The following is a 26077-nucleotide window of genomic DNA, read 5'->3' as shown; positions in this document are numbered from 1 at the left end:
GAACGATAGCTCTGCAAGGGTATTCAAAGCGTCGATCGTTGAATCTTATGGCTTCCTTTCTTATTGGCTTATTGAACTCGGAGTTTGTGTTTCGTGGCAGCCAAAAGCGGCAAAGCGGCCTACGCATCCGTCAGATACTCTGCCATACCTACGCTTCGCAGTCGCAGCCGCATTCGCAGTCGCTGCTCTGGCCTGGCTTTTTGCGAAGGCGTTGTGCCTCTCCCGTTCCCGTTCCCACTCGCAAACGCTCATGAGTCCAAAGCTCCAACGACCGAAAACCCACAAACGCTGCTGCTGCTGCTGCTGCTGCCACTGCTGCTGCTTTCGAGTGGTGGCAGCGCACAGATAGTCGCTCGAAAGCCGTTCCAGACGCGATCAGTACGTTTTGAGTTGTGCTTCGCGACGGTTGCTGATCTTCCAGTGCTCCCAAGAAAAAAAACGAAAGCCGAAAAGTATCTCCTCCCCACAAGTCTCTGTATCTCCATCTCCGAGTGATCTCCATCTCTATCTGTATCTCTATCTGTGGCTGCATCTGTAACTCTCTCCCGTGAGAGTCTTGCGAGTGCGCTAGTGTGCGTGTCCGAGTGTGAGCGTGTGCTAAGCTTTTTGCTGTCGCCTATCTGTGAGGGTATTGGTGCTTCGGCCTGAACTATGGTTCGCGTGTTCGTGTGCGTCTAACACTCGTACGTATCGTAATTTAAAAATAAGTATTTCGACATTCCGCCGTGGAAACTATGTGACATACCAGTCCAGATCCCCATAAGCACCACAACGAAACAACGAAACAAAACGATCTATATCGCGAAATATTATTAATAACCCCTCTAAGGGCCAAGAGCAGCGACAATTGTGATTAACAAACGAACCCCGACCCCAAATTAGCCCCGAAAAGCAACCAGGTGCAACACCAGTCACTCAGTTTCTCAGCGATTACCTCATCTGTGTCAAAATGGTATCAAAAAACAGTAAAAAGAAACAAGTGTCGCAGCAGCAGCAGCAGCAGCAGCAGCAGCAGCAGCAGCAGCAGCAGCAGCAGCAGCAGCAGCCGCCAGCCACATCGACCACAACCACATCGTCGTCGGCTACGGCCACGAAGCTCACCAAACAACTGGGACCCGACGCCACAGCGACGCTCACCACTAAGAGCAGCTCCACCTCGATGGAGCACGAGTCCGTCTCGTACGGAGAGCCAGGGGCGAGCACCTCATCCTCCACTCCTGTGCTGGCGGCCAGCACTGCATCCTCGTCTCCCATGCCTGCGGCTGGTATCAGGAGCTACAGCAGCAGCAGCAAGAGCAAGGCAGCCATGTCAAGCTCCCAATCCTCATACACAGAGAAATCTCAGTCCAAGTTACAATCCCAATCCCAATCCCAGTCGGAGCAGTTTAGCAGCAGCAGCAGCAGCACCGCCAAGACTTCCAGGGATTACTCCAACGAGAAGATCATTGCCTCGATCGATCTGCTGGAGAGTGAGAAGAAGGAGCCAGTGTTCTCTGTCCCCATCGAGGTGGTAGAGATCACAACGCCCACGCTCTCCATGTCAGCCAGCGGCGGCAGCCTCTCCAAGATGTACACGTCCTCTTCCATGTCTTCCAGTCAGCAGCGGCAGCAGCAGCAGGCGAGCAGCAGCTCCACTTACTTCGCCTCCACAACCAGTTCCAGCTCCAATCGGAGCGCCAATGAAACGCTCATTGCAAGCGAGAGAGCCGACACAGCGGCTACCGGTATGACATCATCCGGTGCGAAGAAACAGGTTGGCTTTGACACGAGCAGTAGCACCAATACCAACATCAGTGTTGATGTCAATACCAATACCAATACTAACACCAACACCAAGAGCAGCAGCAGCAGCAAAAGCTTCAGTGAATCTCAGAGCGTGCCAAAGCTGCCACCAGCCAGCGGAACAGCTGACGGGCCCACATCGGTGACGTCATCAAGTTGCCCCGAACCGGTTGCCGCGCCGTCTGCCGTGACCACAACAAAGGCGACGTCATCCACCTCGCAGAACGATAAACTGGAACAACTGTCGGGAACGACAACAGCTGTGGACCACAACAAAGCCACTTCATCGACATCCAACAAAGAGGTCAGCGAGAGCACCACACGGAGCAGCTCGAGCAGCACCAAGCAGTCCACATCGTCGTCCAAGAAGGAGGTGTATGACGTAAAGACCAAGACCTGGACCGAGCTCAGCGATGGCACAACCACCCATCCAGGGGGCAACACAAGCAAGCCCACCTTTGAGCGGTACGTCAGCAAGGAGTCGGACGGTAGCTGCAAGGTGACGTACAAGAAGAAGATATACGACAGGCGCAACAATAAGTGGCGCGTGGTAGACGAACGGACTGTGGACAGCACCGCTGACCGGGGCTATCCCGAAATAGTTGATGATGTCATCAACACAACCACCACAACATACACCACCAAGGTGTACGACACGAAGCTCGGCAAGTGGACGGTCGTCGACGAGAAGTCGTTCAGAGATAGCAAAGCTTTCGTGCCCAATGACATTGCTCGTGAAATCGAGAAAGATAATACCGATGTGGCAAACATAACAACTACCACGGAGGTAACAAAGGTAAGTCATAGATTGTGCGTGACGGGGCGGCACACCAGCCATTCCACACCCAAAGCCCACGCCATTCCCATGGGTGTGTTCCTCTGTGGATATTTTTTCATATGTTGAACCTGCTTTCTATTAGATATTCGATGCGAGCATCAACGATTGGCGTGTTCTGGACGAGAAGGTGCACACGGATGTCATTGAGAAGATTGTAGAGACCCCCAAGAAGACCATCTACGTGGATGAATTTGTGGAGATTGAGAAGAACACCTCGATTTCGGAGAACAATGAGAACATAACCCTGAATCTGAACGAAACATCGAAACACAAAAATATTACCGAAAATATTTATGATGAAATCGATTATGTGCGCACCGATAAGAAACGCTTAGACGATTCAAGAAACGTAAGTAGATTATTTTACATATGTGCGATAGTACTTGAAGAATAATTCATATACATTCTGTCCTCCAGCGTGGAGTCGTCAAGAACAAAAATACTACGCATAGCGAGCGGTGCATCTGTGAGATCTGCACATGCGGGTAAGAATCGCATAATGAATCCATAGAGGAGTTCTTTCAACTATTATTCTTCGCATTTCAGACGACATCACTGCTCAACCAGCACAACTAAATCAACAGAAAACACAATCATTGAAACCGATGGCAAGTATAATTGTATTAAACCAAGATTTTCGTATATTAATCATTTGAATTCTCAATAGATACCCTCGAGGAAGCATACACAAGAGTACGTACAAATACCTGGTCGAAGAGAGACAATCGAAACATTCCCAAGCCAAACGAAGACATATTAGTGGACTACGTAGTTATAAAGAAGCCAGAAGACAATCTAAAGCCAGAAGGAGACTTCGTAGTCCCACCAAAAGAGCCATACAAGCCCGGCGAGAGGCGTGAGAAAATTGTGCACACTGACAATTTGCGGACAGAGGGAGAAATGACCTTCAACGAGAGGGAGGAGTATCAATACACCGTCCGTCCTGAATATAAGAAGCCGACGGACAACCTTAAGCCCGAGGGCGAGTTTTACAGCCCAGAGAAGCCGAAATATCAGCCTGGAGACCGCCCAACACAAGTACGACACAAGGATAACTTGCGGCCTGAAGGTGACTTTTATACGCCCGACAAGAAGGGCTATACACCAGCCGCTCGACCCACCCAAAAGAAACCCGTGGACAACCTCAAGCCGGAGGGAGAATTCCTTACGCCGGAAAAACCCACCTATCGGCCAGGAGAAAGACCAGAGAAAATTATTCGCAGCGACAACTTGCGCACCGAAGGAGAAATGACTTTTGTGGAGAAGCAGGAGTACCAATATGTAGTTCGACCAGGACAAATAAAGCCCACTGATAACCTCAAACCAGAGGGTGAATTTTACAGTCCGGAGAAACCGAAGTACAGACCAGGCGATCGTCCAACACAAGTTAGGCATGAAGACAATCTGAAACCCGAAGGCGACTTCTACACTCCAGAAAAACCAGGATACAAGCCTAGTGAACGTCCATCTCAAGTGCGACCTGAGGATAATCTCCGACCTGAGGGAGAGTTCTACACTCCGGATAAACCAGGATTCAGACCCGCCGAGAGGCCAGTACAGAAGAAACCAGAAGATAATCTAAAACCCGAGGGAGATTTCTACAGTCCCGAAAAGCAGAAGTATACGCCAGGGGAACGGCCTTCCCAAGTCAGACCTGAAGACAATCTCCGACCTGAGGGAGAATTCTACAGTCCCGAGAAACCCAAGTACAGACCAGGTGAACGTCCATCGCAAGTCAGACCTGAAGACAATCTCCGACCTGAGGGAGAGTTCTACACTCCAGATAAACCTGGATTCAAACAAGCTGAGAGGCCGGTCCAGAAGAAACCCGTGGACAATCTGAAGCCCGAAGGAGAGTTTACGAAGCCTGAGAAACAGGTTTACAAACCTGCTGATAAAAACGAAAGGATCATTCGTAAGGACAACCTACGTAGCGAAGGTGAAATGACGTTCGTTGAGAAACAGGAGTATCAATACGTGGTACGACCCGATCAAGTCAGACCCACGGATAACCTGAAGCCCGAGGGTGACTTCTACAGTCCCGAAAAGCAGAAGTATACGCCAGGAGAACGTCCAACCCAAGTAAGACCTGAAGACAATCTCCGACCTGAGGGAGAGTTCTACACTCCGGATAAACCAGGATTCAGACCCGCTGAGAAACCTGTTCAGAAGAAGCCGGAGGATAATCTGAAACCCGAGGGAGATTTCTACAGTCCCGAAAAGCAGAAGTATACGCCAGGAGAACGTCCAACCCAGGTTAGACCTGAAGACAATCTGAGACCTGAGGGCGAATTCTACAGTCCCGAGAAACCCAAGTACAGACCAGGTGAACGTCCATCGCAAGTCAGACCTGAAGACAATCTCCGACCTGAGGGAGAGTTCTACACTCCGGATAAACCAGGATTCAGACCCGCTGAGAGACCTGTTCAGAAGAAGCCAGAGGATAATCTGAAACCCGAGGGGGATTTCTACAGTCCCGAAAAGCAGAAGTATACGCCAGGAGAACGTCCAACCCAGGTCAGACCTGAAGACAATCTGAGACCTGAGGGAGAATTCTACAGTCCCGAGAAACCCAAGTACAGACCAGGTGAACGTCCATCGCAAGTCAGACCTGAAGACAATCTCCGACCTGAGGGAGAGTTTTACACTCCGGATAAACCTGGATTCAGACCCGCTGAGAGACCAGTCCAAAAGAAACCCGTGGACAATTTGAAGCCCGAAGGAGAGTTTACGAAGCCTGAGAAACAGGCTTACAAACCTGCTGATAAAAACGAAAGGATCATTCGTAAGGACAACCTACGTAGCGAAGGTGAAATGACGTTCGTTGAGAAACAGGAGTATCAATACGTGGTACGACCCGATCAAGTCAGACCCACGGATAACCTGAAGCCCGAGGGTGACTTCTACAGTCCCGAAAAGCAGAAGTATACACCAGGAGAACGTCCAACCCAAGTAAGACCTGAAGACAATCTCCGACCTGAGGGAGAGTTCTACACTCCGGATAAACCAGGATTCAGACCCGCTGAGAGACCTGTTCAGAAGAAGCCGGTGGATAATCTGAAACCCGAGGGAGATTTCTACAGCCCCGAAAAGCAGAAGTATACGCCAGGAGAACGTCCAACCCAGGTCAGACCTGAAGACAATCTGAGACCTGAGGGAGAATTCTACAGTCCCGAGAAACCCAAGTACAGACCAGGTGAACGTCCATCGCAGGTCAGACCTGAAGACAATCTCCGACCTGAAGGAGAGTTTTACACTCCGGATAAACCTGGATTCAGACCCGCGGAGAGACCAGTCCAAAAGAAACCCGTAGACAATTTGAAGCCCGAAGGAGAGTTTACGAAGCCTGAGAAACAGGTTTACAAACCTGCTGATAAGAACGAAAGGATCATTCGTAAGGACAACCTACGTAGCGAAGGTGAAATGACGTTCGTTGAGAAACAGGAGTATCAATACGTGGTACGACCCGATCAAGTCAGACCAACGGATAACCTGAAGCCCGAGGGTGACTTCTACAGTCCCGAAAAGCAGAAGTATACGCCAGGAGAACGTCCAACCCAAGTCAGACCTGAAGACAATCTCCGACCTGAGGGAGAATTCTACAGTCCCGAGAAACCCAAGTACAGACCAGGTGAACGTCCATCGCAGGTCAGACCTGAAGATAATCTCCGACCTGAGGGAGAGTTCTACACTCCGGATAAACCAGGATTCAGACCCGCGGAGAGACCAGTCCAAAAGAAACCCGTAGACAATTTGAAGCCCGAAGGAGAGTTTACGAAGCCTGAGAAACAGGTTTACAAACCTGCTGATAAGAACGAAAGGATCATTCGTAAGGACAACCTACGTAGCGAAGGTGAAATGACGTTTGTTGAGAAACAGGAGTATCAATACGTGGTACGACCCGATCAAGTCAGACCCACGGATAACCTGAAGCCCGAGGGTGACTTCTACAGTCCCGAAAAGCAGAAGTATACGCCAGGAGAACGTCCAACCCAAGTCAGACCTGAAGACAATCTCCGACCTGAGGGAGAATTCTACAGTCCCGAGAAACCCAAGTACAGACCAGGTGAACGTCCATCGCAGGTCAGACCTGAAGACAATCTCCGACCTGAGGGAGAGTTCTACACTCCGGATAAACCAGGATTCAGACCCGCTGAGAGACCAGTCCAAAAGAAACCCGTAGACAATTTGAAGCCCGAAGGAGAGTTTACGAAGCCTGAGAAACAGGTTTACAAACCTGCTGATAAGAACGAAAGGATCATTCGTAAGGACAACCTACGTAGCGAAGGTGAAATGACGTTCGTTGAGAAACAGGAGTATCAATACGTGGTACGACCCGATCAAGTCAGACCCACGGATAACCTGAAGCCCGAGGGTGACTTCTACAGTCCCGAAAAGCAGAAGTATGCACCAGGAGAACGTCCAACCCAAGTCAGACCTGAAGACAATCTGCGACCTGAGGGTGAATTCTATAGTCCCGAGAAACCGAAGTACAGACCAGGTGAACGTCCAACGCAAGTCAGACCTGAAGACAATCTCCGACCTGAGGGAGAGTTCTACACTCCGGATAAACCTGGATTTAAACCTGCTGAGAGACCTGTCCAGAAGAAGCCGGAGGATAATCTGAAACCCGAGGGAGATTTCTACAGTCCCGAAAAGCAGAAGTATACGCCAGGAGAACGTCCAACCCAGGTTAGACCTGAAGACAATCTGAGACCTGAGGGAGAATTCTACAGAACCGAGAAACCCAAGTACAGACCAGGTGAACGTCCATCGCAAGTCAGACCTGAAGACAACCTCCGACCTGAGGGAGAGTTCTACACTCCGGATAAACCTGGATTCAAACCAGCTGAGAGGCCGGTCCAGAAGAAACCCGTGGACAATCTGAAGCCCGAAGGAGAGTTTACGAAGCCTGAGAAACAGGTTTACAAACCTGCTGATAAGAACGAAAGGATCATTCGTAAGGACAACCTACGTAGCGAAGGTGAAATGACGTTCGTTGAGAAACAGGAGTATCAATACGTGGTACGACCCGATCAAGTCAGACCCACGGATAACCTGAAGCCCGAGGGTGACTTCTACAGTCCCGAAAAGCAGAAGTATACGCCAGGAGAACGTCCAACCCAAGTAAGACCTGAAGACAATCTCCGACCTGAGGGAGAATTCTACACTCCGGATAAACCTGGATTTAAACCTGCTGAGAGACCTGTCCAGAAGAAGCCGGAGGATAATTTGAAACCCGAGGGAGATTTCTACAGTCCCGAAAAGCAGAAGTATACGCCAGGAGAACGTCCAACCCAGGTTAGACCTGAAGACAATCTGAGACCTGAGGGAGAATTCTACAGAACCGAGAAACCCAAGTACAGACCAGGTGAACGTCCATCGCAAGTCAGACCTGAAGACAACCTCCGACCTGAGGGAGAGTTCTACACTCCGGATAAACCTGGATTCAAACCAGCTGAGAGGCCGGTCCAGAAGAAACCCGTGGACAATCTGAAGCCCGAAGGAGAGTTTACGAAGCCTGAGAAACAGGTTTACAAACCTGCTGATAAGAACGAAAGGATCATTCGTAAGGACAACCTACGTAGCGAAGGTGAAATGACGTTCGTTGAGAAACAGGAGTATCAATACGTGGTACGACCCGATCAAGTCAGACCCACGGATAACTTGAAGCCCGAGGGTGACTTCTACAGTCCCGAAAAGCAAAAGTATACACCAGGAGAACGTCCAATCCAAGTCAGACCTGAAGACAATCTGCGACCTGAGGGTGAATTCTATAGTCCCGAGAAACCGAAGTACAGACCAGGTGAACGTCCAACGCAAGTCAGACCTGAAGACAATCTCCGACCTGAGGGAGAGTTCTACACTCCGGATAAACCTGGATTTAAACCTGCTGAGAGACCTGTCCAGAAGAAGCCGGAGGATAATCTGAAACCCGAGGGAGATTTCTACAGTCCCGAAAAGCAGAAGTATACGCCAGGAGAACGTCCAACCCAGGTTAGACCTGAAGACAATCTGAGACCTGAGGGAGAATTCTACAGAACCGAGAAACCCAAGTACAGACCAGGTGAACGTCCATCGCAAGTCAGACCTGAAGACAACCTCCGACCTGAGGGAGAGTTCTACACTCCGGATAAACCTGGATTCAAACCAGCTGAGAGGCCGGTCCAGAAGAAACCCGTGGACAATCTGAAGCCCGAAGGAGAGTTTACGAAGCCTGAGAAACAGGTTTACAAACCTGCTGATAAAAACGAAAGGATCATTCGTAAGGACAACCTACGTAGCGAAGGTGAAATGACGTTTGTTGAGAAACAGGAGTATCAATACGTGGTACGACCCGATCAAGTCAGACCCACGGATAACCTGAAGCCCGAGGGTGACTTCTACAGTCCCGAAAAGCAGAAGTATACGCCAGGTGAACGTCCAACGCAAGTCAGACCTGAAGACAATCTGCGACCTGAGGGAGAATTCTACAGTCCCGAGAAACCCAAGTACAGACCAGGTGAACGTCCAACGCAAGTCAGACCTGAAGACAATCTCAGACCTGAGGGAGAGTTCTACACTCCGGATAAACCTGGATTTAAACCCGCTGAAAGACCTGTCCAGAAGAAGCCGGAGGATAATCTGAAACCCGAGGGAGATTTCTACAGTCCCGAAAAGCAGAAGTATACGCCAGGAGAACGTCCAACCCAGGTCAGACCGGAAGACAATCTGAGACCTGAGGGAGAATTCTACAGAACCGAGAAACCCAAGTACAGACCAGGTGAACGTCCATCGCAGGTTAGACCTGAAGACAATCTCCGACCTGAGGGAGAGTTCTACACTCCGGATAAACCTGGATTTAAACCCGCTGAAAGACCTGTCCAGAAGAAGCCGGAGGATAATCTGAAACCCGAGGGAGATTTCTACAGTCCCGAAAAGCAGAAGTATACGCCAGGAGAACGTCCAACCCAGGTCAGACCTGAAGACAATCTGAGACCTGAGGGAGAGTTTACGAAGCCTGAGAAACAGGTTTACAAACCTGCTGATAAGAACGAAAGGATCATTCGTAAGGACAACCTACGTAGCGAAGGTGAAATGACGTTCGTTGAGAAACAGGAGTATCAATACGTGGTACGACCCGATCAAGTCAGACCCACGGATAACCTGAAGCCCGAGGGTGACTTCTACAGTCCCGAAAAGCAGAAGTATACGCCAGGAGAACGTCCAACCCAAGTCAGACCTGAAGACAATCTCCGACCTGAGGGAGAATTCTACAGTCCCGAGAAACCCAAGTACAGACCAGGTGAACGTCCATCGCAAGTCAGACCTGAAGACAACCTCCGACCTGAGGGAGAGTTCTACACTCCGGATAAACCTGGATTCAAACCCGCTGAAAGACCCGTCCAGAAGAAGCCGGAGGATAATCTGAAACCCCAGGGAGATTTCTACAGTCCCGAAAAGCAGAAGTATACGCCAGGAGAACGTCCAACCCAGGTCAGACCTGAAGACAATCTGAGACCTGAGGGAGAATTCTACAGTCCCGAGAAACCCAAGTACAGACCAGGTGAACGTCCATCGCAAGTCAGACCTGAAGACAACCTCCGACCTGAGGGAGAGTTCTACACTCCGGATAAACCTGGATTCAAATCAGCTGAGAGGCCGGTCCAGAAGAAACCCGTGGACAATCTGAAGCCCGAAGGAGAGTTTACGAAACCTGAGAAACAGGTTTACAAACCTGCTGATAAGAACGAAAGGATCATTCGTAAGGACAACCTACGTAGCGAAGGTGAAATGACGTTCGTTGAGAAACAGGAGTATCAATACGTGGTACGACCCGATCAAGTCAGACCGACGGATAACCTGAAGCCCGAGGGTGACTTCTACAGTCCCGAGAAACCCAAGTACAGACCAGGAGAACGTCCAACGCAAGTCAGACCTGAAGACAATCTCCGACCTGAGGGAGAGTTCTACACTCCGGATAAACCTGGCTTCAAACCCGCTGAGAGACCAGTCCAGAAGAAACCCGTGGACAATTTGAAGCCCGAAGGAGAGTTTACAAAGCCTGAGAAACAGATTTACAAGTCGGGCGACAGAACTACCAAGATAATCCAGAAGGACAACCTACGAACGGAAGGTGAAATGACGTTCGTTGAGAAGAAGGAATATCAATATGTCGTACGACCAGAGCAAGTAAAACCATCGGATAACTTAAAGCCGGAAGGAGAGTTCTTCAGCCCCGACAAGCCGAAATACCAGCCCGGCGAGCGGGTTACCGTTGTGCGGCAGAAGGATAACTTAAAGGTGGAGGGAGAGTTTTACGCGCCTGACAAACCAGACTTCCAGCCTGCCGAAAGGCCCAAGCAAAAGAAGCCCCATGATAATTTAAAACCAGAGGGAGAGATGATTATGCCAGAAAAAATGAAATACAAGCCCGCCGATAAAGTTAATAGAGTGGTTCACAAGGATAATCTCCGTTCCGAAGGAGAAATGACTTTCACAGAGAAAACTGAATATCAACACGTCGTTAGACCCTCCCCGGTTAGGCCGGAGGACAATCTGAAGACCTCGGGTAAGTTCTACTTACCAGAAAAGCCAGCAGTTACAAACGGGGATCGCCCCGAGGCGGTAAGACCCAAGGATAACCTGAAGCCAGAAGGGATTATGTACACCCCTGAAAAGCCGATATACGAGCCTGCCTCCCGACCAGAGCAGAAGAGGTATGTGGACAACCTAAAGCCCGAGGGCAAGATGCACATGCCTGAGAAGGAAGCGTTCAGGCCGGCAGATAGAGTGACGACAGTCATCAGAAAGGATAACCTGAAGACCGAGGGGGAAATGACCTTCACACAAAAGGACGTGTATCATCATGTAAAGCGGCCCGAACAGGTGAAGCCGTGCGACAACCTGAAGGTCGAAGGAGAATTCTTCACACCTGATAAGAAACCCTTCCGTCCAGCCGAGCGGCCCGTCCAAAAGAAGCCAAAGGACAACTTGAAACCGGAGGGAGAATTCTACAGGCAAAGCGACCGCACGGAGACCGACAGCACAACGGTAGAAACTACAAAACGAGAGACCGCTAAGCGACCGGTGGATAACCTCAAGCTGGAAGGTTCCATGACAGTGACCCGCAAGGATGATTATAAAAAGGAGACCAACAAGACAACGGTAGAGCAGGTTCGGCGGACACAGAAGTACCAGCACAACAGCTCCTCCATCAGCCTGGGAACCGACACCGCCATCCGCAAGACCACCAACCAGATGAACTATGTGTCCGGCAAGGATGCTGTCAAGCAGGTGGATTCCAACAGTCAGAACCCAGTGGACGGTCTTATTGTTGTGTCCACCACGAAGGTGACCACCGTTATAGGAGGCCGCCACAAGGAGCCCGAAACCGAGTACGTGAAGCGCCCAGCCAAGATAAACGTGATCGAGAACGTGGCCAAAAACACTACGACCACGAACATCGAGAACACCCAAAACATCCATAAAGAAACCACCTCGATGCAGAGGAGCCACAATGTCGTCGAGAATAGTGCAGTGAACACTGTGAATACTGCAGTCCGCGGATCGGACATCTCCAGCACGGCCCTCCAAACCAGCACTACGAATCGTGAAGGTCAGATCAGCAGGGACACTACTGGAGACTCCACCTCCCGTGTATTGTCGAGAAAAACCGTCTCGAACAACATAACTGGAGATTCCACGACTCGAGTGGTCTCTGGAAAAACACTCACCAGCAACGTTACCGCAGACTCCACTTCAAAGGTAGTTTCCGGAAGGAACGTCTCCAGCAACATCATTGGAGATTCATCCACCCGTGTGGTGTCCGGAAGGAACGTCTCGAGCAACTTTACTGGGGATTCATCCGCTCGCATGGTTTCTGGCAGAAACGTCACCACTAATATAACTGGTGACTCGTCTTCCCGCGTGGTAGCCGGTGGCCAAAACGTGATTGATGACTCAACATCACGAGTGATCTCGGGCGACAGGACCTCCAGCCACAACATTGTTACCGGCAGCTCCACATCCCATACGAGCTCCTCGAAGCACTTCCATCACCGCAAGAGCGAGTTCTCCTCGGAGGCGGATGTCTCGAACACGATCTTCCATCGGAAGAACGCCGCCACCGACTCGGCTGCAGCCAATGGCAGCAGTCTCACTTCAAACGGGAAGATGATGCGGAAGAGTATTTTGAATTTGCACGAGCAACCCTCCAGCACGCCCCATGCCAGCGATCGTCAGAGCTATAGCAGCATCCACCGGCAGAACCGGGAGTCGGACCAGAACACCAGCTTCTCCAGTGAGCGCCGCAGCTGCAGTGTCCACAAGGAAAACAGGGAGAGCAACGTGAAGAACTCTTCGTCCATGTCCCGAATCATATCCGGAGGAAGCACTGCCACTGCCCCAGACAACAGATCAACTGTCACACGCACCCAAGTGTTGGGCGGTGGCATCGATTTTCCCTCCCAATCTCACACCCATGTGGGAGCCCATGGCAGGCGCCACCACCATGTATCCACCTCCAGCGGCGGCATCGATTTTCCCTCCTACAGTGCCCACGGACACACCGAACGGGTGGTCACCCGTAGGGGCAACCAGTCCTCCATCAGCCTCGGCAACGACACAAAGTGTACGGGATCGAGTCAGTACAAGAGCGAGTACATCACAGCCCCGAGCACCACCTGTGCAGTGCATAATATTAAGAAAGGTGCATTCCAACATACCAGGAGTACTCAAGAACACAAGTTCTTCAAGACCTCAAACTAACGATTAATAACATCCATATCAAATCCCATATTAACGTGTAACAGTGCATAAGTTTCCATGACAATATATCTTTTATACAATATACAAGCCGATCCGAAAATCCAGATTAACAAATAAATATCATTTTTTCAAAAACAAAAAAAACCTGTTTCAATTTGTTTTGGATCAACTTGAGAGATGACGTCTTTATTGAGAGTTTAAAATAGGCTAGTGTCGTTTTTAGGACTAGTGTGTATAGGTAACTGTATATTTAAACGTTAAAAAAATCTGCACAATGGTTTCTATCTATAACATACATACATTTAGATCCGTATCTGTATAATGGTGTACAGTTTATTGTTAAATTTCTTCAATTTTTCTATATTTCATAATGCGCGTTAGTACAATAAATATTTCTCTTTTCGTATGTGTATATATTTAATTATATATCAATCGATTCACTTATCCTTTACTTTATCATATATGATAAATCATTATTATACGTGTTTGGAAGACATTTGTTCGCTTGTTTGGAAGACTTGCGTTTCGTTTCGTTTCTTATAGACTAATATTATTGTTTTCGTTTCGAGTTTTTTTGATGAACAGATCTAGGATTTTGGAACACCTTTGGGCACAGCCAGATGATGCCGTAGCAACTGGAAGACATGCCATGCCCGAGAGGACCAATAAGCCTAGATCTACTTCGATTGGTGGATGTGTAAATAGTGGATAAAACTTAGAACGGAAGACCGATCTCGAATGCATTTATCATGGCATTACCCGAATCGTAGATGCCGATGACGCCGAAGAGCACGCCTAGGGCAATGATGAGGTAGTCTTTAGCTAATTCCTTCTGGTCGAGCAGGTGACCCTTAATCTTGATGTGGAAATAGCAGGGCCAGATGAAGCTGAGCATGGTGCCCGTGAAGCTGCCAATGAAGCCCATCAGGATAGAGAAGTGGGGAATGAAGATGGCCATCAGGATGGTCGATACGATGACGGCCACACGGAAGCCCAGACCCCAGACTTTCAGCTCTCCGTCGAGGTTCCAGATGGTGGGGAACTTGGTCTTCGGCTGGCCGCGGAAGAAGTTCCGCTCGAGCAACTCGCAGGCGGCGTAGTATGGCAAGGGGTAGCTGAGGATGGCCTTGATTACCAGGAAGAAGTTCACCATACCCTTGAAGCCCTGCGAGTGCAAGTTGTTGGTAATCACCTGCTGCGTGTCGTTCTGAAAGGTCAGAAAGCAGATGTACCCAAACCCGGCCTTGAACACGGCCGCCGCGATATGCGACCAATCGAGCATCCAGTTGAACTTGGAGCGGTCCGTCATGTTGCCCTCGAGCGTGGGCAGGAAAATCTGGGAGGTGTAGGAGAAGACGATCACGCCCAGCGAGATGGGGAAGTTCTCCATGTCGATGCTGAAGCGCACCTTCGACCAGCCCCAGTCGCCGATCTGCAGCAGGCAGTAGCCGAGGATCACCGCGTTTATCACGATGTGGGACATGGTGCACCAAAAGGACAGGGTCGAGACCATCTTCAGGGACTTGAGGAAGCCCATCGGCAGTAAGAAGATACCCACAAACAGCATCCAAGATCGGGAGTCGAACGAGCCCGTCGGATAGGTGCCCGCCAGCAGGTCACCGCAGACCACCACATAGAGGATGCAGGTCATCAGGAGCTCGATCAGCTGGGCGATGCTGACGGCCCTGGCCCCCAGTTTGGGCCCGAAACATACCTTGGCAATGGCCACGTAGCTGTCGCGCACTCGCACCATCTGGCCGGTGGTGGGGTCCGGCTCATAGAGGCACTGCACAAGCACCTTTCCCGTGTAGCAGCAGATGTGTGCAATGCCCACCATGGCAATGATGGCCCAGTAGCCGCCGTGGAGCACGGCGAAGGGCAACGATACGATGAACATGCCTTGGATAGCGTTGGTCACGTTCCATGCCGCCTGGTATTCGTCGATCTTGCAGCCGCCGCCACCTTCTCCCTCGCAGACAAACGAGCTGCCCTCTGAGGCGATGCTTCCTTGCCTGCAAAGCGATCGGAGTAAGGATTGGGTTTAGGCACAGCTGCGGGAAAGGAAACTGATTTCATAGGTACGCACCTGAAGCCGTCCGTCTGCTGGTATCTCCCGTCGTACTCGTTGAAGGTTGTGCTCTGGTACTCGTTCTTGTAGTCGCCCTCGCCTTCGCCATCGCCTTCGTTTGACCAGTTGCCAGTATTCCGGAATGGATTCGAGCTCATCTCCGTGGTCTGGTCACCGCCGTCCATGCCCGTGTCCATAGCCTGGCCGTGGCCGTTGGCGAAGTTTTGGTGTGGCTGATGGGGCCTCTGTTGGCTGCTGCCGGGGGGCTGCTCGTACTCCTTGCGCTCTGGAATTTGCTGTCGGGCCGTTTGCACGGCCACGTTCAGTATGTTCTTCAGCGGTGGCAATGGCGTGGCTTTCAATTTGGCTATGAATGACATGGTGAATGCTGGCGATTGGCTACGAGTTTACACAGAGCAGATGGTGGTGGGATGGTGAGTGGAGACAGATGGCGGCGGCCGCGGTGGTGTCAAGTTCGACCTGAGGCTTATCGATTTTGCCTATGGATATGCCTGCGAAATAATGCTGCAATCGGAGTGCGGAGTGAGTTCCAGCTCCTCCGCAATGGGTGTCACGAATAGCTCGACTACGAATTACACTACGGAAAACCGCAATCTAGAAATAAAGCTGAATTTTGTCTCAGATTTTGGATGATTGATTTCGTCTACTTGGCGCTCTGGTGAATGGAGCAGCACGTTTATCATGCAGTTTTCAGATACTTGCACATCCTGCTCACTCAATCTCGATCCTGGAACTCGACGCCGTCCAAATCCAACTGAAAAGGCCGAAAACTATTGCGGAAATCCGTGGAAAAGTGTGTTTAAAATTTTATGTAACGTAAGAATTTTGTGCAGTGAATGAGAAAAGAAAATTTTACACTCCAATCTGATGATGATGGCGCCCACTGCGCAGACTCCTGTTCGCAGTATATATCGGGTGGCTGTCATATGGCCAGGCACGTTCCACACGACTATGTGGACCCAAAGATGTGTTCCACCTTGACATTGACATCGATATGAGATGCGATTCGATTTGATTGGATTCGATTAATTAATTAACTTCTATAGCACGTGGCGCGTACTTTCTACTTTTCTTCGATGTGCGATTCGATTACTTCGACTATACTTTATTCATCTTCGCTTTATAAAACTTCTAAACATTGTACAATTTATGTGGATTGGATAATCTATATGGGGGTGGGGTTCAAAAAGGGACAGGACAACCTAAACCACTCACTAATCTCTAGTTACCAAAAATTACATACATATGTATAGTATATCCGATGCCGATCCTGAATCAGTTGCTGTAGCAGGTCTTGCGCACTCCGGCCAGGATGTTGCTAATCTCGTCGTCCTTCCGCTGCTGTTGCTCGAAGAGCATCTCCCCGACTCCCACTCCAACCATGCCCCCCGGTCCAGGGCCAAAGTGATGATGATGGGGGTGCTGTTGCATGGCTGCCGGATTCGAGGTCACTGTCTGAGCAGGAGGCGCTGAGACAGAAGGAGCAGGTGGTGTCTGGTGCGGAACCTGCTGCTGCTGATGTGTCTGCGTCTGGGACTGGGCCATGCCCTCGTATCCCCCATAGTTACCGTAGTGGAGGTAGCTGCTCTGCATGGCTTGCGTTCCATAGGGACCGGGCGCCGTCTGCTGGAAGGGCACCGCCAGCTGCAGCGGGAAGGCCGCCAGGCCGGTGGGGGCGTACGGAAGCTGGGTGTAGTAGCTCGCTCCGCCGGATCCAGGGGCCGACAACAGCATTGCATTGTTGTACGCCTCCGCCTCGTAGTCGTCGTAGTTCTGATTTGTGTCCGGGTACTTGAGGCACTTCTGCGACACGGATCCGTCCGAGGCGTTGTCCTTGTGTTGCTCGGCGGAGCTGTAATCCAGGTCGTTGCTCTGATAGCGGAGAAAATCCTCGTACTGCATACCGTACGCATTGGCGCTGGGATTCGAATGGGGATGAGGATTGGAAAGATATTCGTTGGCGCCCAGCAGGTTGCTGCAGTTGTCCGACATGGACACGGTGTAGCCGCTCATCTCGCTGGCGGAGACAGTCACAGAGGAGGCAGAGGACGTGGCTGTGGATGTCGCCAAGTTACAGTGCTGCTGCAACACTCCCCCAACGCTGCCACGCATCGAGCCCTCGTCCTCTGATGCGGACACTGGCGGATAAAAGGTCCCCTTCACGGAGTGCCCATGATCGAGCAGCCCGCGATTGTTGCACGTTACGTACATGCCTCGGGCGGCCACCACCGCCACCGAAGTGGGGGCCAGCGGATAGGAGGCGGCGTACAGTCCCTGCTGTGCCTGTGCCTGTGCCTGCGCCTTGCTTTTTTCCTCCGCCTTGGAGAGTTTATCCTGACGCGCCTTGGCCGCTCGACTGGTCGGCGGCTTTGTTAGCTTCTTGAGCAGCAGGGAGCTGTCGTAGCTCCCAACGCCTCCTGTGGGCGAGGACTCTGAGAGCAGGGCGGGTGGGCAATTGGCGGCAAGCGACTCGATCTGCTCAGTGCTGTCCGCATTGCTGTAGCAGTCCACGGAGCTCGGAGAATACGTGGGCTTCAGCGGCTGCTCGTACTGATTCTGGTTCTGGTTGGGATTCTGGGGCGTGGAGGAGCACCTGCTCTCGTCGGTGGGCGTGGTATAGCTGGAGGAGGCGGTGGCCGTCGTCAGCGGCGGCGTGGAAAGCTTCGGTGTTGCCTTGCCCCCTCCTGCCCCGGCGGCAGGTGAGTTCTCTGCCTGATCCTTGCCTCCCGGCTGCATGGAGCGCAGCTTCGACTGCTTGCGGCGCCTCGGCCTGTACTTGTAGTTCGGATGCTCCGTCATGTGGATCACGCGCAGGCGCTCCGCCTCCTCAACATACGGCCTGCGGTCCTGCGGCGTCAATGAGCGCCATTTCTTGCCTGGAACGAGATGAGGAGAAGAGATTACAGATCCCTCATAGCTGACATTTTGGACGAGCTTAAGCTATGGATTCAGGGAATGATTAGACGCTCACCCAACATCTTGCTGAGGTCTGCGTTATGCAGGTCGGGATTCTCGTCGGCCAGCTTCTTGCGCTCGATCTTGGCCCAAACCATGAACGCGTTCATCGGCCGGCGGATGCGCGACTCTTTGGCACTTTTTGACTGGGTTACGCCGGGCCTGTACTTCAGATCGGCGGCCATTGGCTTGTGCCTCTCCAGGTAGCCACAGTTGGGGGCGCACAGATCGCCCTTGTAGTCGTAGCTCCACATGGACGCGGGCTCGATGGGCGAATGCGAAGCGCACTCCTCCATGGAGCCCCCACTTACCATCCCGGGATGTGGATGCGACAGAAACTTGTTCAGCACCGAGGAGCATCCACCGCCACCCAGCAGCGGTATGTTGCTGCTGATCAGCGACCCGGACGCACTGCCTCCACCTCCGCCCACATACGCACTCGACACCATCGGCATCGGGGAGTGGCTGTGCACCGAGAGAACTGCCTCGTTCAGCGAGTGCTCGTTCTCGTAGCCGGAGCTCTGTATGGCTGGGGAGTGCAGGCTGGGCGAGGAGTGTTCACTGCCCTGGCGCACATGGTAGAGGCTCGCCTCGCCCGCACCATCGTGCATCAGGCGGCCATCCGTCGTCAAGTAGCCTCCATGCTCCGGATAGTCGCTGCCCGTCGAGTGGCTATACTCCGGAGTACGCGAGATGTGTGGATACTTTTTAGAGCTGCAAAATAGTTGGGGAAAGGATATGGTTGGTAGATTGGTGGGAGATATGGGTACTCTCTTAAAGGGAAAGAGGGCCTATATAAAGTTCTTACAGAATGGGCTATCATATATATTCGAAGACTGATGTGGACCAAATCTCTTGGTATTCCTCAAACTATGACTAAACTGACTAAAACTGACATCTTTATCTATGCAAAAAAAACAAAAATTTCACTCGTAGGTGACTAGGGTTCTATCTGAAAGACAACTTCATCTGCATGATTTCTGTATGAAGAAACTATAAAGAACTGCCGCTTTGAACTATTCTATAGAACAGTGAGAGGTTAAGCCCAATGAAGAATCCACCAAATTTACAAATATCTAGACCAATCAAAGAACGCACCCAATCCCGACTATGATGGAGTAATCCCTTCTAACAAGACGCGTCCGCACTCTGTGTATCGCATTCATGATCATTGTTAATCCCTGTCCCCAGGGGCTACTGCAGGAAATTACGTACCGCCGGCAAACAGGGCCGTCGCAATGTTCCCTATAATGATATTTAAAAGGGCTGCTAAATACGATGACAATTTTCGCGTTGCTGGCACGCACAGGGCGATACAAACACAAAGGGCAGGGAAGCTCCGAGGAACTTTGCATTTATCAGACACCAGAGAGACACACACAGAACTGGAACTGGAACTCGGACTCGGACTCGATAGAGTACTGGCAGGGGCAGGGCCCTGGATCGGCATGGATCCCTTGCTGCTGCGGTGCGCTCCTTAATGTCAGCGGACATAAATGTAAATTGGGCGCGTGCAGCTATTGTATTATCAAAGGAGGCCGCCCCGACTTCGACAAGCCACCGTCGAGTCGGAGTAAGCAAAGAAGCTGGAGCTCATGGGCTGGCGATGGAGATGAGATGGAGCTGGAGCAGAAGCTGGAACTGCGACTGCGACTTGGAATGAGGCTGTGGCTGTGGCCCACGGCCTGGACCAGACCAGGTTCTTGGGCCTTTATGCATAACTTTTAAAAGTTGCGACATATCGACACATTTCAAAGTAATTCGCCTTCCAAGAATTCAGGCAGAGCGCGAAGCATGGAGAGCAGATCCGAAGACAAGTTTAAATATTGCCAAAGCTCCCGATCTCGATTCCGATCCCCGATTCCGGTCGCTCCTTTGGGATCTGTTTCAGTTTCAGTATATGCGTTCGTTCGTCCCTTCTTTCCTCGATTTGTTACCGTTTGAATTTATTGCTGCCCACTACACTTTTGGTCTATTGTGTGCCCCAAAGCGGTAGTTCCATCCACAGAGCCAGAGCCAGGGCTCAGAGCCCAGAGCCAGAGCCTCTTTTGCCTACCTACAACCTCTGGGCCTAATTGTTAGCCATGCCATGGTTATGGGCTCTCGGCTCTCGACTCTGTCTGTGCCACAACTAGACGCTCTAGTTCCGTGGACTTTCTTCGATGCAGCAGCAACAGCAGCAACAGCAGGAGCAGCAGCAAAAGCAACAGCAGCGCAGTCCATTGACAATGCCGACAAAGTTGCAAATTTTTAGTTAGCCAAGTCTGCGCCCCACCCATGCCCTTGCGACCCTCCCTCCTTAGCAGACCCGACTCCAAGTCCAGCCACGGGATGAAGTCTCGATAATTTATTGAGGGTTTTCGGTGACGTCGTTACGTTTTTGATATTCGGTTGCGGCTGCCGCGGCTGCGGCTGCTAAATACTTCGCCGCCGCCGATACGCCGATCCGCCGTTGCAAAGGGGCACACAAAATTATACCGTCCGGGCCCTGCCGTCCGTCCATCCGACTGTCCGACTGTCCGACTGTCGGCCCGCTGTCCAACCTGTCCAAAACTGTCGACTGTCTGGTCGGCTTCGTTTCGTTTCGGTTCTGGCCGCAGTCTCAGTTTCTGAGTCTGGCTTTATCCTAAGCGCGCTCACGATCCACGAAGCTACCAAGCTCCAAGCTCCTGCAGATGCGGCTTAGCCGCTGCTTCAGCTTAAGACTCTGCTCTGCTCTGCCCCATGCCACAAGCCTGCTGGAGGACTGCTTAGCCATGGCCCTGATTTTAAAATAGGACACATACAGTGGCCAGTAAGTTGGCATTTTTATGCGCGCAAAATGTCAACATCTTTGCAAAATGCCACATATTCCACATTGCGGCCAGCCGCTCTGTCCGGGCTCTGTCTGTCGCTGCCCCTTCTACTTGCCCCAGTACCCTGTCCGTTGTCCGTTGTCCGCTGTCCAGTGTCCCCTGTCCGTTGTCCAAGTACTCGATGTCCACCGCCAAGTTGGGGACTGTGGAACGTTTTGTTTACGACAAGAGCGACTTCTCTGGTGGCTGCAACCGGAGTCTGAACAGGGGGGAGGAAGCGGCCGATGCCCCTCCCTGGCTGCCACAAAAGTGGGCAACTCCTCCCTTTAACAAGCCTCGAAGCTCCACTCCATTCAGGAGCCGTACTGGAGGCCGCAACCAGAGCTGAAGCCGAAGCCGCATTGATCTGGAGAGTGTCAGGCGCTTTAGCATATTGTGATTCATGTGACGCTCTGCCGCGCTGCTCAAGACAGCCTTTTCAGAAGCCCCTACCTTTCCCCCTTTCCCATGTGCTCCACCACACACAGATACAAAAATAAATACAAATAGCAGATCATGGATGGAGGACAATTGTCAGAAACAAAGAGCGTCACCCGGTCAGCATTCTCCTTAATCTATATTTTCCATATTCCTGGCTAATTTTAGAAAACCATTCTTGGATTGACATCCCAGGGATTCCTGCAAATGGGACAGTAATTAAGACAGTCCCACGGCCATGTCGGACTGCGAGGGAAGAGCTGTCATTACCTTTGTCTAGTCCTGCGACCCGAGGGAATGAAAATGGCGAGTATTCAGGGTCTTGACAACAATTGGACAGATTTGTCTCGGGTTTTCTCTCTACATAATTTGGATAGCGGAAGAGCAGGGGGAAAGCAAACAATGTTGGGGACATAAGATATTCTTTTAATACAATGAAGTGGCAACATCCAAATCACTGAGCTCAAAAGCTTTCATACACCCTTTCAGTTGAATGATCATGGGATCACTTGGTTTAGAGAGTTGTCTTTCCATTTCATTATACATTATACATCGACTAAAACTATATCGAGACAAAGCACCTTCGAAGCAGGTGTTCTTTCTCTCTATCTGGCTATTAATCAAGTATTTGCATAAAACTAACTAAAGAATGTACAAGTTCGTTCCAACTACAATTATCAACAACCATCGGATAGTTCATCCCCCCGGAAACCCATATCCTGGATCTATGGTAAGTTTGGCAAATCATTTGGCGCCTCGCCAGCGATCGCATTGGTCGCGTTGTAAGCGGTGCGACAAGGTAATAAAAGCCATTTTGGTTTTCGGCCACATTCAGAGGCAGAAACGGAGTGGAGTCGGAGGTGGGTGTGGCCAGCAAGCCTGCACAAGAGGCATCTGCCTCGGCTCTCCATTTGCTCCATTTGCAGTCTATTGGCTGCCTGCAGCTGCAAATGCAGGCGCCCCGGACCGAATACATTTGTTCCCAACAGCAACAGCCAACAGCCAACAGATTTCTGTGGCTTACAGAAGAGGCCAGAAACCAGTCTCGTTTCAGCCAGTTTCAGTTCCAGTTGAAGCTGCGGCTGCGGCTGCTGCTGTGTCTGGCTGGGTCTGGCTGTGACTGCAGCAGCGGCCCAGGTGTGATGTACTTGAATAACTTAACGACGCAGTCGCAGGCCCAGTGCGAGTGCCAGGCCACTGCCAGGCCCCGTGCCCCAGCGATGAGTTGTCGGGCGATCGGCCATTTACGCATACATACATATGCATGGAGCAGCTACATGCAATACATATACATATAGTAGCGCGTGTCTGCCTGTGTATGCGGGCATCTGTATGTAGATGCTGCTGACCAACCAATAAGCATAAACAGCCCCAGCATCCGGGCCCGAAGAGCCGCCATCTTAGCTTTAATGAACGTGCACCAGCGCGAAGGTACGCGCTGCGCTACCTGTGCTGCCCAACGAATGGGATCTGTACGCACAGTGAAAATGGAGTCGCATATATCTGTGTGTAGCATATAGGGGATACACCACATAAGGGCCCCATGCCACATAATTAAACTAATGAAGCAAGCGTTCATCATCATCATCATCATCACTCTTCGGATTCGTTCGGCTAATGAGGTTTATTGCTGCTGTCGTCGGCCGATCCGTGCCCCTGCATCGTGGCTCTCCGCTAAAGAAACGGCGAAGACCCAGTTCTCACACAAGCGATTTTAAGAGCATAAAAAAGATACAAAAACTTAATGGATTTTAGCACGCACACAAGCACACACACAGGGGAGAGAGACTCGCACAGATACACCATATACTCGTACACGGATACTTGGTTGAGACTCCCTCGCAGCTTGAGCGGCCCTAAATTATATGGATGGCTTGGAAATGGAGGTGTATTCCACTTGTTCATGCATATACGAATAAGTAGAGTAATTGCATATCGAGGATCTCTACTTAAGCAGTCCGAAAATTAGTGGCGAACAGACCTGTAAGTCGTGTAGCAAAAGGGTGGCTCCATTGGGGAGTCGCACACCGGATCTTCTTGGGTTTTTTGAAGAGATTATACTTACAGTTACCCTCTTAATGATATTACATTGGTCAGGTGGTAACATACCATCTGGTCTTCGAAAGTAGGCGGTCGAAAAACTAAGAAGTTCTCATGAAGATCTTTTTAAAAGTTTCTGTATATGTACATACATACAACGCGAGTCTTGAATAGTTTTAATATTGAATGGATTGGTCCATTCCGCCTTTAAGATTATATATTTGTAATTTTTTCTTCCAAAAACAATAAGTCCTTAACAAAAATACTGAAGGAATGTTATCATAGATAGGGACAATAAACCACTTATTTGAAGATTTCATTTGCTTAAATCTGTACACCCCGACATTCCTGATGCTCCCTTGTAATCTTATTACCCAATTCACATGTCACTACTTGATTTAAATGCATGAAAAGTTAGAAAGAGATTCCAGGAAAAAACCTTTTGGAATGGCCTTTACGTCAGTGAATAGTTTTAGTTCCTGTCTCGAATGGGGAAATCCAGAAAAGAGCCAGTACCAACTATGTCTGTGAGTATCTCACCTAAGACGTCACACAATTTCCATATATGTATGTAGACTTTCCAGGAATCGGTGTTATGATTGGAAACTAATAGGAAGTCTTATTTTAATTGGAGACTAATAGGCGCAGATCGAATTTGTTAAAGTTTGAGATTTCCTCCGCACCGCCAAGGCCCAAGTCCCAATGAAAACTTAATTAATTGCCAAACTTGATGGAAAATCCATATACACAGCTGGTTGTTTATGGCTCATTGGATTTTATTTTTTTTTTTTATGTGGAAAACTATTTAGATTGGGTCTGAAGTTAGCAGAGTTTGGGTAGATCGATGCCTTGGCTTGATTTATGTGACTGCCATAAGAGATCAAATTAAATGGTATCGCTTCGCTTGAAACCGAATTGATTTGTGGCCAATTCCAAAAGGAAGATTCCAACAATGTGACGAAATATGCGACAAGCTTTCGCCCAAGATCACTTGGGGCATCGCTTAGATGTTCCCAAATGTCTTTCGAATTTTGTGGGGATTTATCAAATCGTTTTCATCAGTATTTAATTTCGTTTCATGGCTTCATTTCCATTCATAATTTCAGCCAATTTGTAGCCGAGAGTTTCCCGTCGGAAACCGCGGCATCAGTCAGTCACATACATATGTATGTACATATATGCACAGACATACTATATATTTTTCTATACTTATGTATATACCTACAACTATTAAAATCTCATGCGTAGCTATCAAGCTCTGTAGATCGGAGCTAAATTTTTTTAATTGTCAAAGCCGCATGACCTCTGGCCCAAAATATACAAAAATTAAAACTTCTTGCGGACTTGCCCTCTGCATACCCACTTTTTCCCAGGGCGCTCCACCCGCATTCGGACTTAGCCCGGTCGGTCTCTTGGTTTACTTTCCACTTGACCAATTTCGAGCCCCGTCCGAAGACGTTCTTAAGTTATTCTCGTCCATCCATTTACATATTCGTGGCGGAGAGGAGAGGAGGGGAGAACCCGTACAGTGGAGCGAGAAGCGGATACAGACACAAGTGCAAGTGCTGGGGCCCCGCTAAGGAAAATCTAAGCAACTTCTCAGGCCCTATATATAGCCACTATATACCATGTACCTCTGAGCATATGAAATCCCCGTCGGCCTTTGGCTGTCGTGCCCGCTTTCTGTGCCTCTGTATCTGTATCTGTGTGAGCGACCAAGTCTTAAAAAAGTCCCCTGTCATATGCTATGTATATGCCGATCTTTGAGAGAGAGAGGCATACTATCGTAGAGCTAGAGAATTTCCTCACCACCACAGGCGCACTCTTTCCATTTTTCATTATGGTTATTATCTTGAAGATATGTATCTTCGCTTCGGTTGGATATAATTAAACAGCGAGAAAAAAACTTTAGCATGGGAAAAATGTAAATATTACTTGTAATTTGTTAGCAGATGATGTGGATGTTCGTGATCATATGAGGGTTCCATTTTTATAAGGCAACAGAGACGGCGACGGTGGCGGTTGCGACTACGGTGACTGCTACGGCGCTCGTGGTAACGGTGATGTTGTTGTTGTTGTTGTTGTTGTTATAGTTGCAATTGTTGTAAAAGTTGTTGGTGCTGTTGTTGTTGCTAATATTGCTGTGGTTTTTGTTGCAGTTGTTGTTGTGGGAGTCTATGTTGTTGAAGAAAATCTTCGTGTTGTTGAAGAAAACGATGGAATTGTTGTTTGAGCTACTATTGTTGTTGGAATTGTTGGTGGAGTCACTGTTGTTGGTGTGGGTGATGTTGACGGTAGCGACAATGATGTCGGCGGTGGTGGTGGCGCAGGCGGTGGCAGGTTGATGTTTCT

At 50.1% G+C, this 26077-nt stretch overlaps 3 protein-coding genes across 6 annotated transcripts; 1 reads left to right on the top strand and 2 right to left on the bottom strand.

Annotated features, from left to right (window-relative positions):
- Nucleotides 1-382: 382 nt before the first annotated feature.
- Nucleotides 383-13483, top strand: LOC108160317 (titin). Of its 3 annotated transcripts, none has more exons than XM_033391930.1 (6): nt 383-2578; nt 2703-2969; nt 3038-3105; nt 3167-3228; nt 3288-5168; nt 5343-13483. In XM_033391930.1, the coding sequence occupies exons 1-6, from the start codon at nt 950-952 to the stop codon at nt 13367-13369; spliced, it is 11934 nt and encodes a 3977-aa protein (XP_033247821.1). In that variant the 5' UTR covers nt 383-949; the 3' UTR covers nt 13370-13483. The 3 variants fall into 3 exon arrangements, with proteins under 3 accessions (XP_033247821.1, XP_033247822.1, XP_033247820.1); XM_033391931.1 differs by having other exon boundaries at nt 3288-9604; nt 9866-13483; XM_033391929.1 differs by having other exon boundaries at nt 3288-13483.
- Nucleotides 13484-13534: 51 nt separating this feature from the next.
- Nucleotides 13535-16180, bottom strand: LOC108160319 (vesicular inhibitory amino acid transporter). The gene is made up of 2 exons (XM_017294245.2): nt 15456-16180; nt 13535-15381 (listed from the first exon to the last, which is right to left on the bottom strand). The coding sequence occupies exons 1-2, from the start codon at nt 15815-15817 to the stop codon at nt 14085-14087; spliced, it is 1659 nt and encodes a 552-aa protein (XP_017149734.1). The 5' UTR covers nt 15818-16180; the 3' UTR covers nt 13535-14084.
- A 288-nt stretch (nt 16181-16468) lies between these two features.
- Nucleotides 16469-25742, bottom strand: LOC108160318 (putative transcription factor SOX-15). 2 transcript variants are annotated; one of them, XM_017294242.2, is made up of 3 exons: nt 25661-25742; nt 18430-19127; nt 16469-18334 (listed from the first exon to the last, which is right to left on the bottom strand). In XM_017294242.2, exons 1-3 carry the CDS (start codon nt 25711-25713, stop codon nt 16734-16736), a joined length of 2352 nt encoding a protein of 783 aa, XP_017149731.1. In that variant the 5' UTR covers nt 25714-25742; the 3' UTR covers nt 16469-16733. The 2 variants fall into 2 exon arrangements, with proteins under 2 accessions (XP_017149731.1, XP_017149732.1); XM_017294243.2 differs by lacking the exon at nt 25661-25742 and adding an exon at nt 19222-19331 and having other exon boundaries at nt 16533-18334.
- Between the last annotated feature and the right edge of the window lie 335 nt (nt 25743-26077).

This window comes from Drosophila miranda, chromosome 3, assembly GCF_003369915.1.
Source record: "Drosophila miranda strain MSH22 chromosome 3, D.miranda_PacBio2.1, whole genome shotgun sequence".
Classification (NCBI taxonomy): Eukaryota; Metazoa; Arthropoda; class Insecta; order Diptera; family Drosophilidae; genus Drosophila; species Drosophila miranda.
Note: the sequence above shows the minus strand (reverse complement) of the source record. Positions and strands in the feature narration are given on the sequence as shown.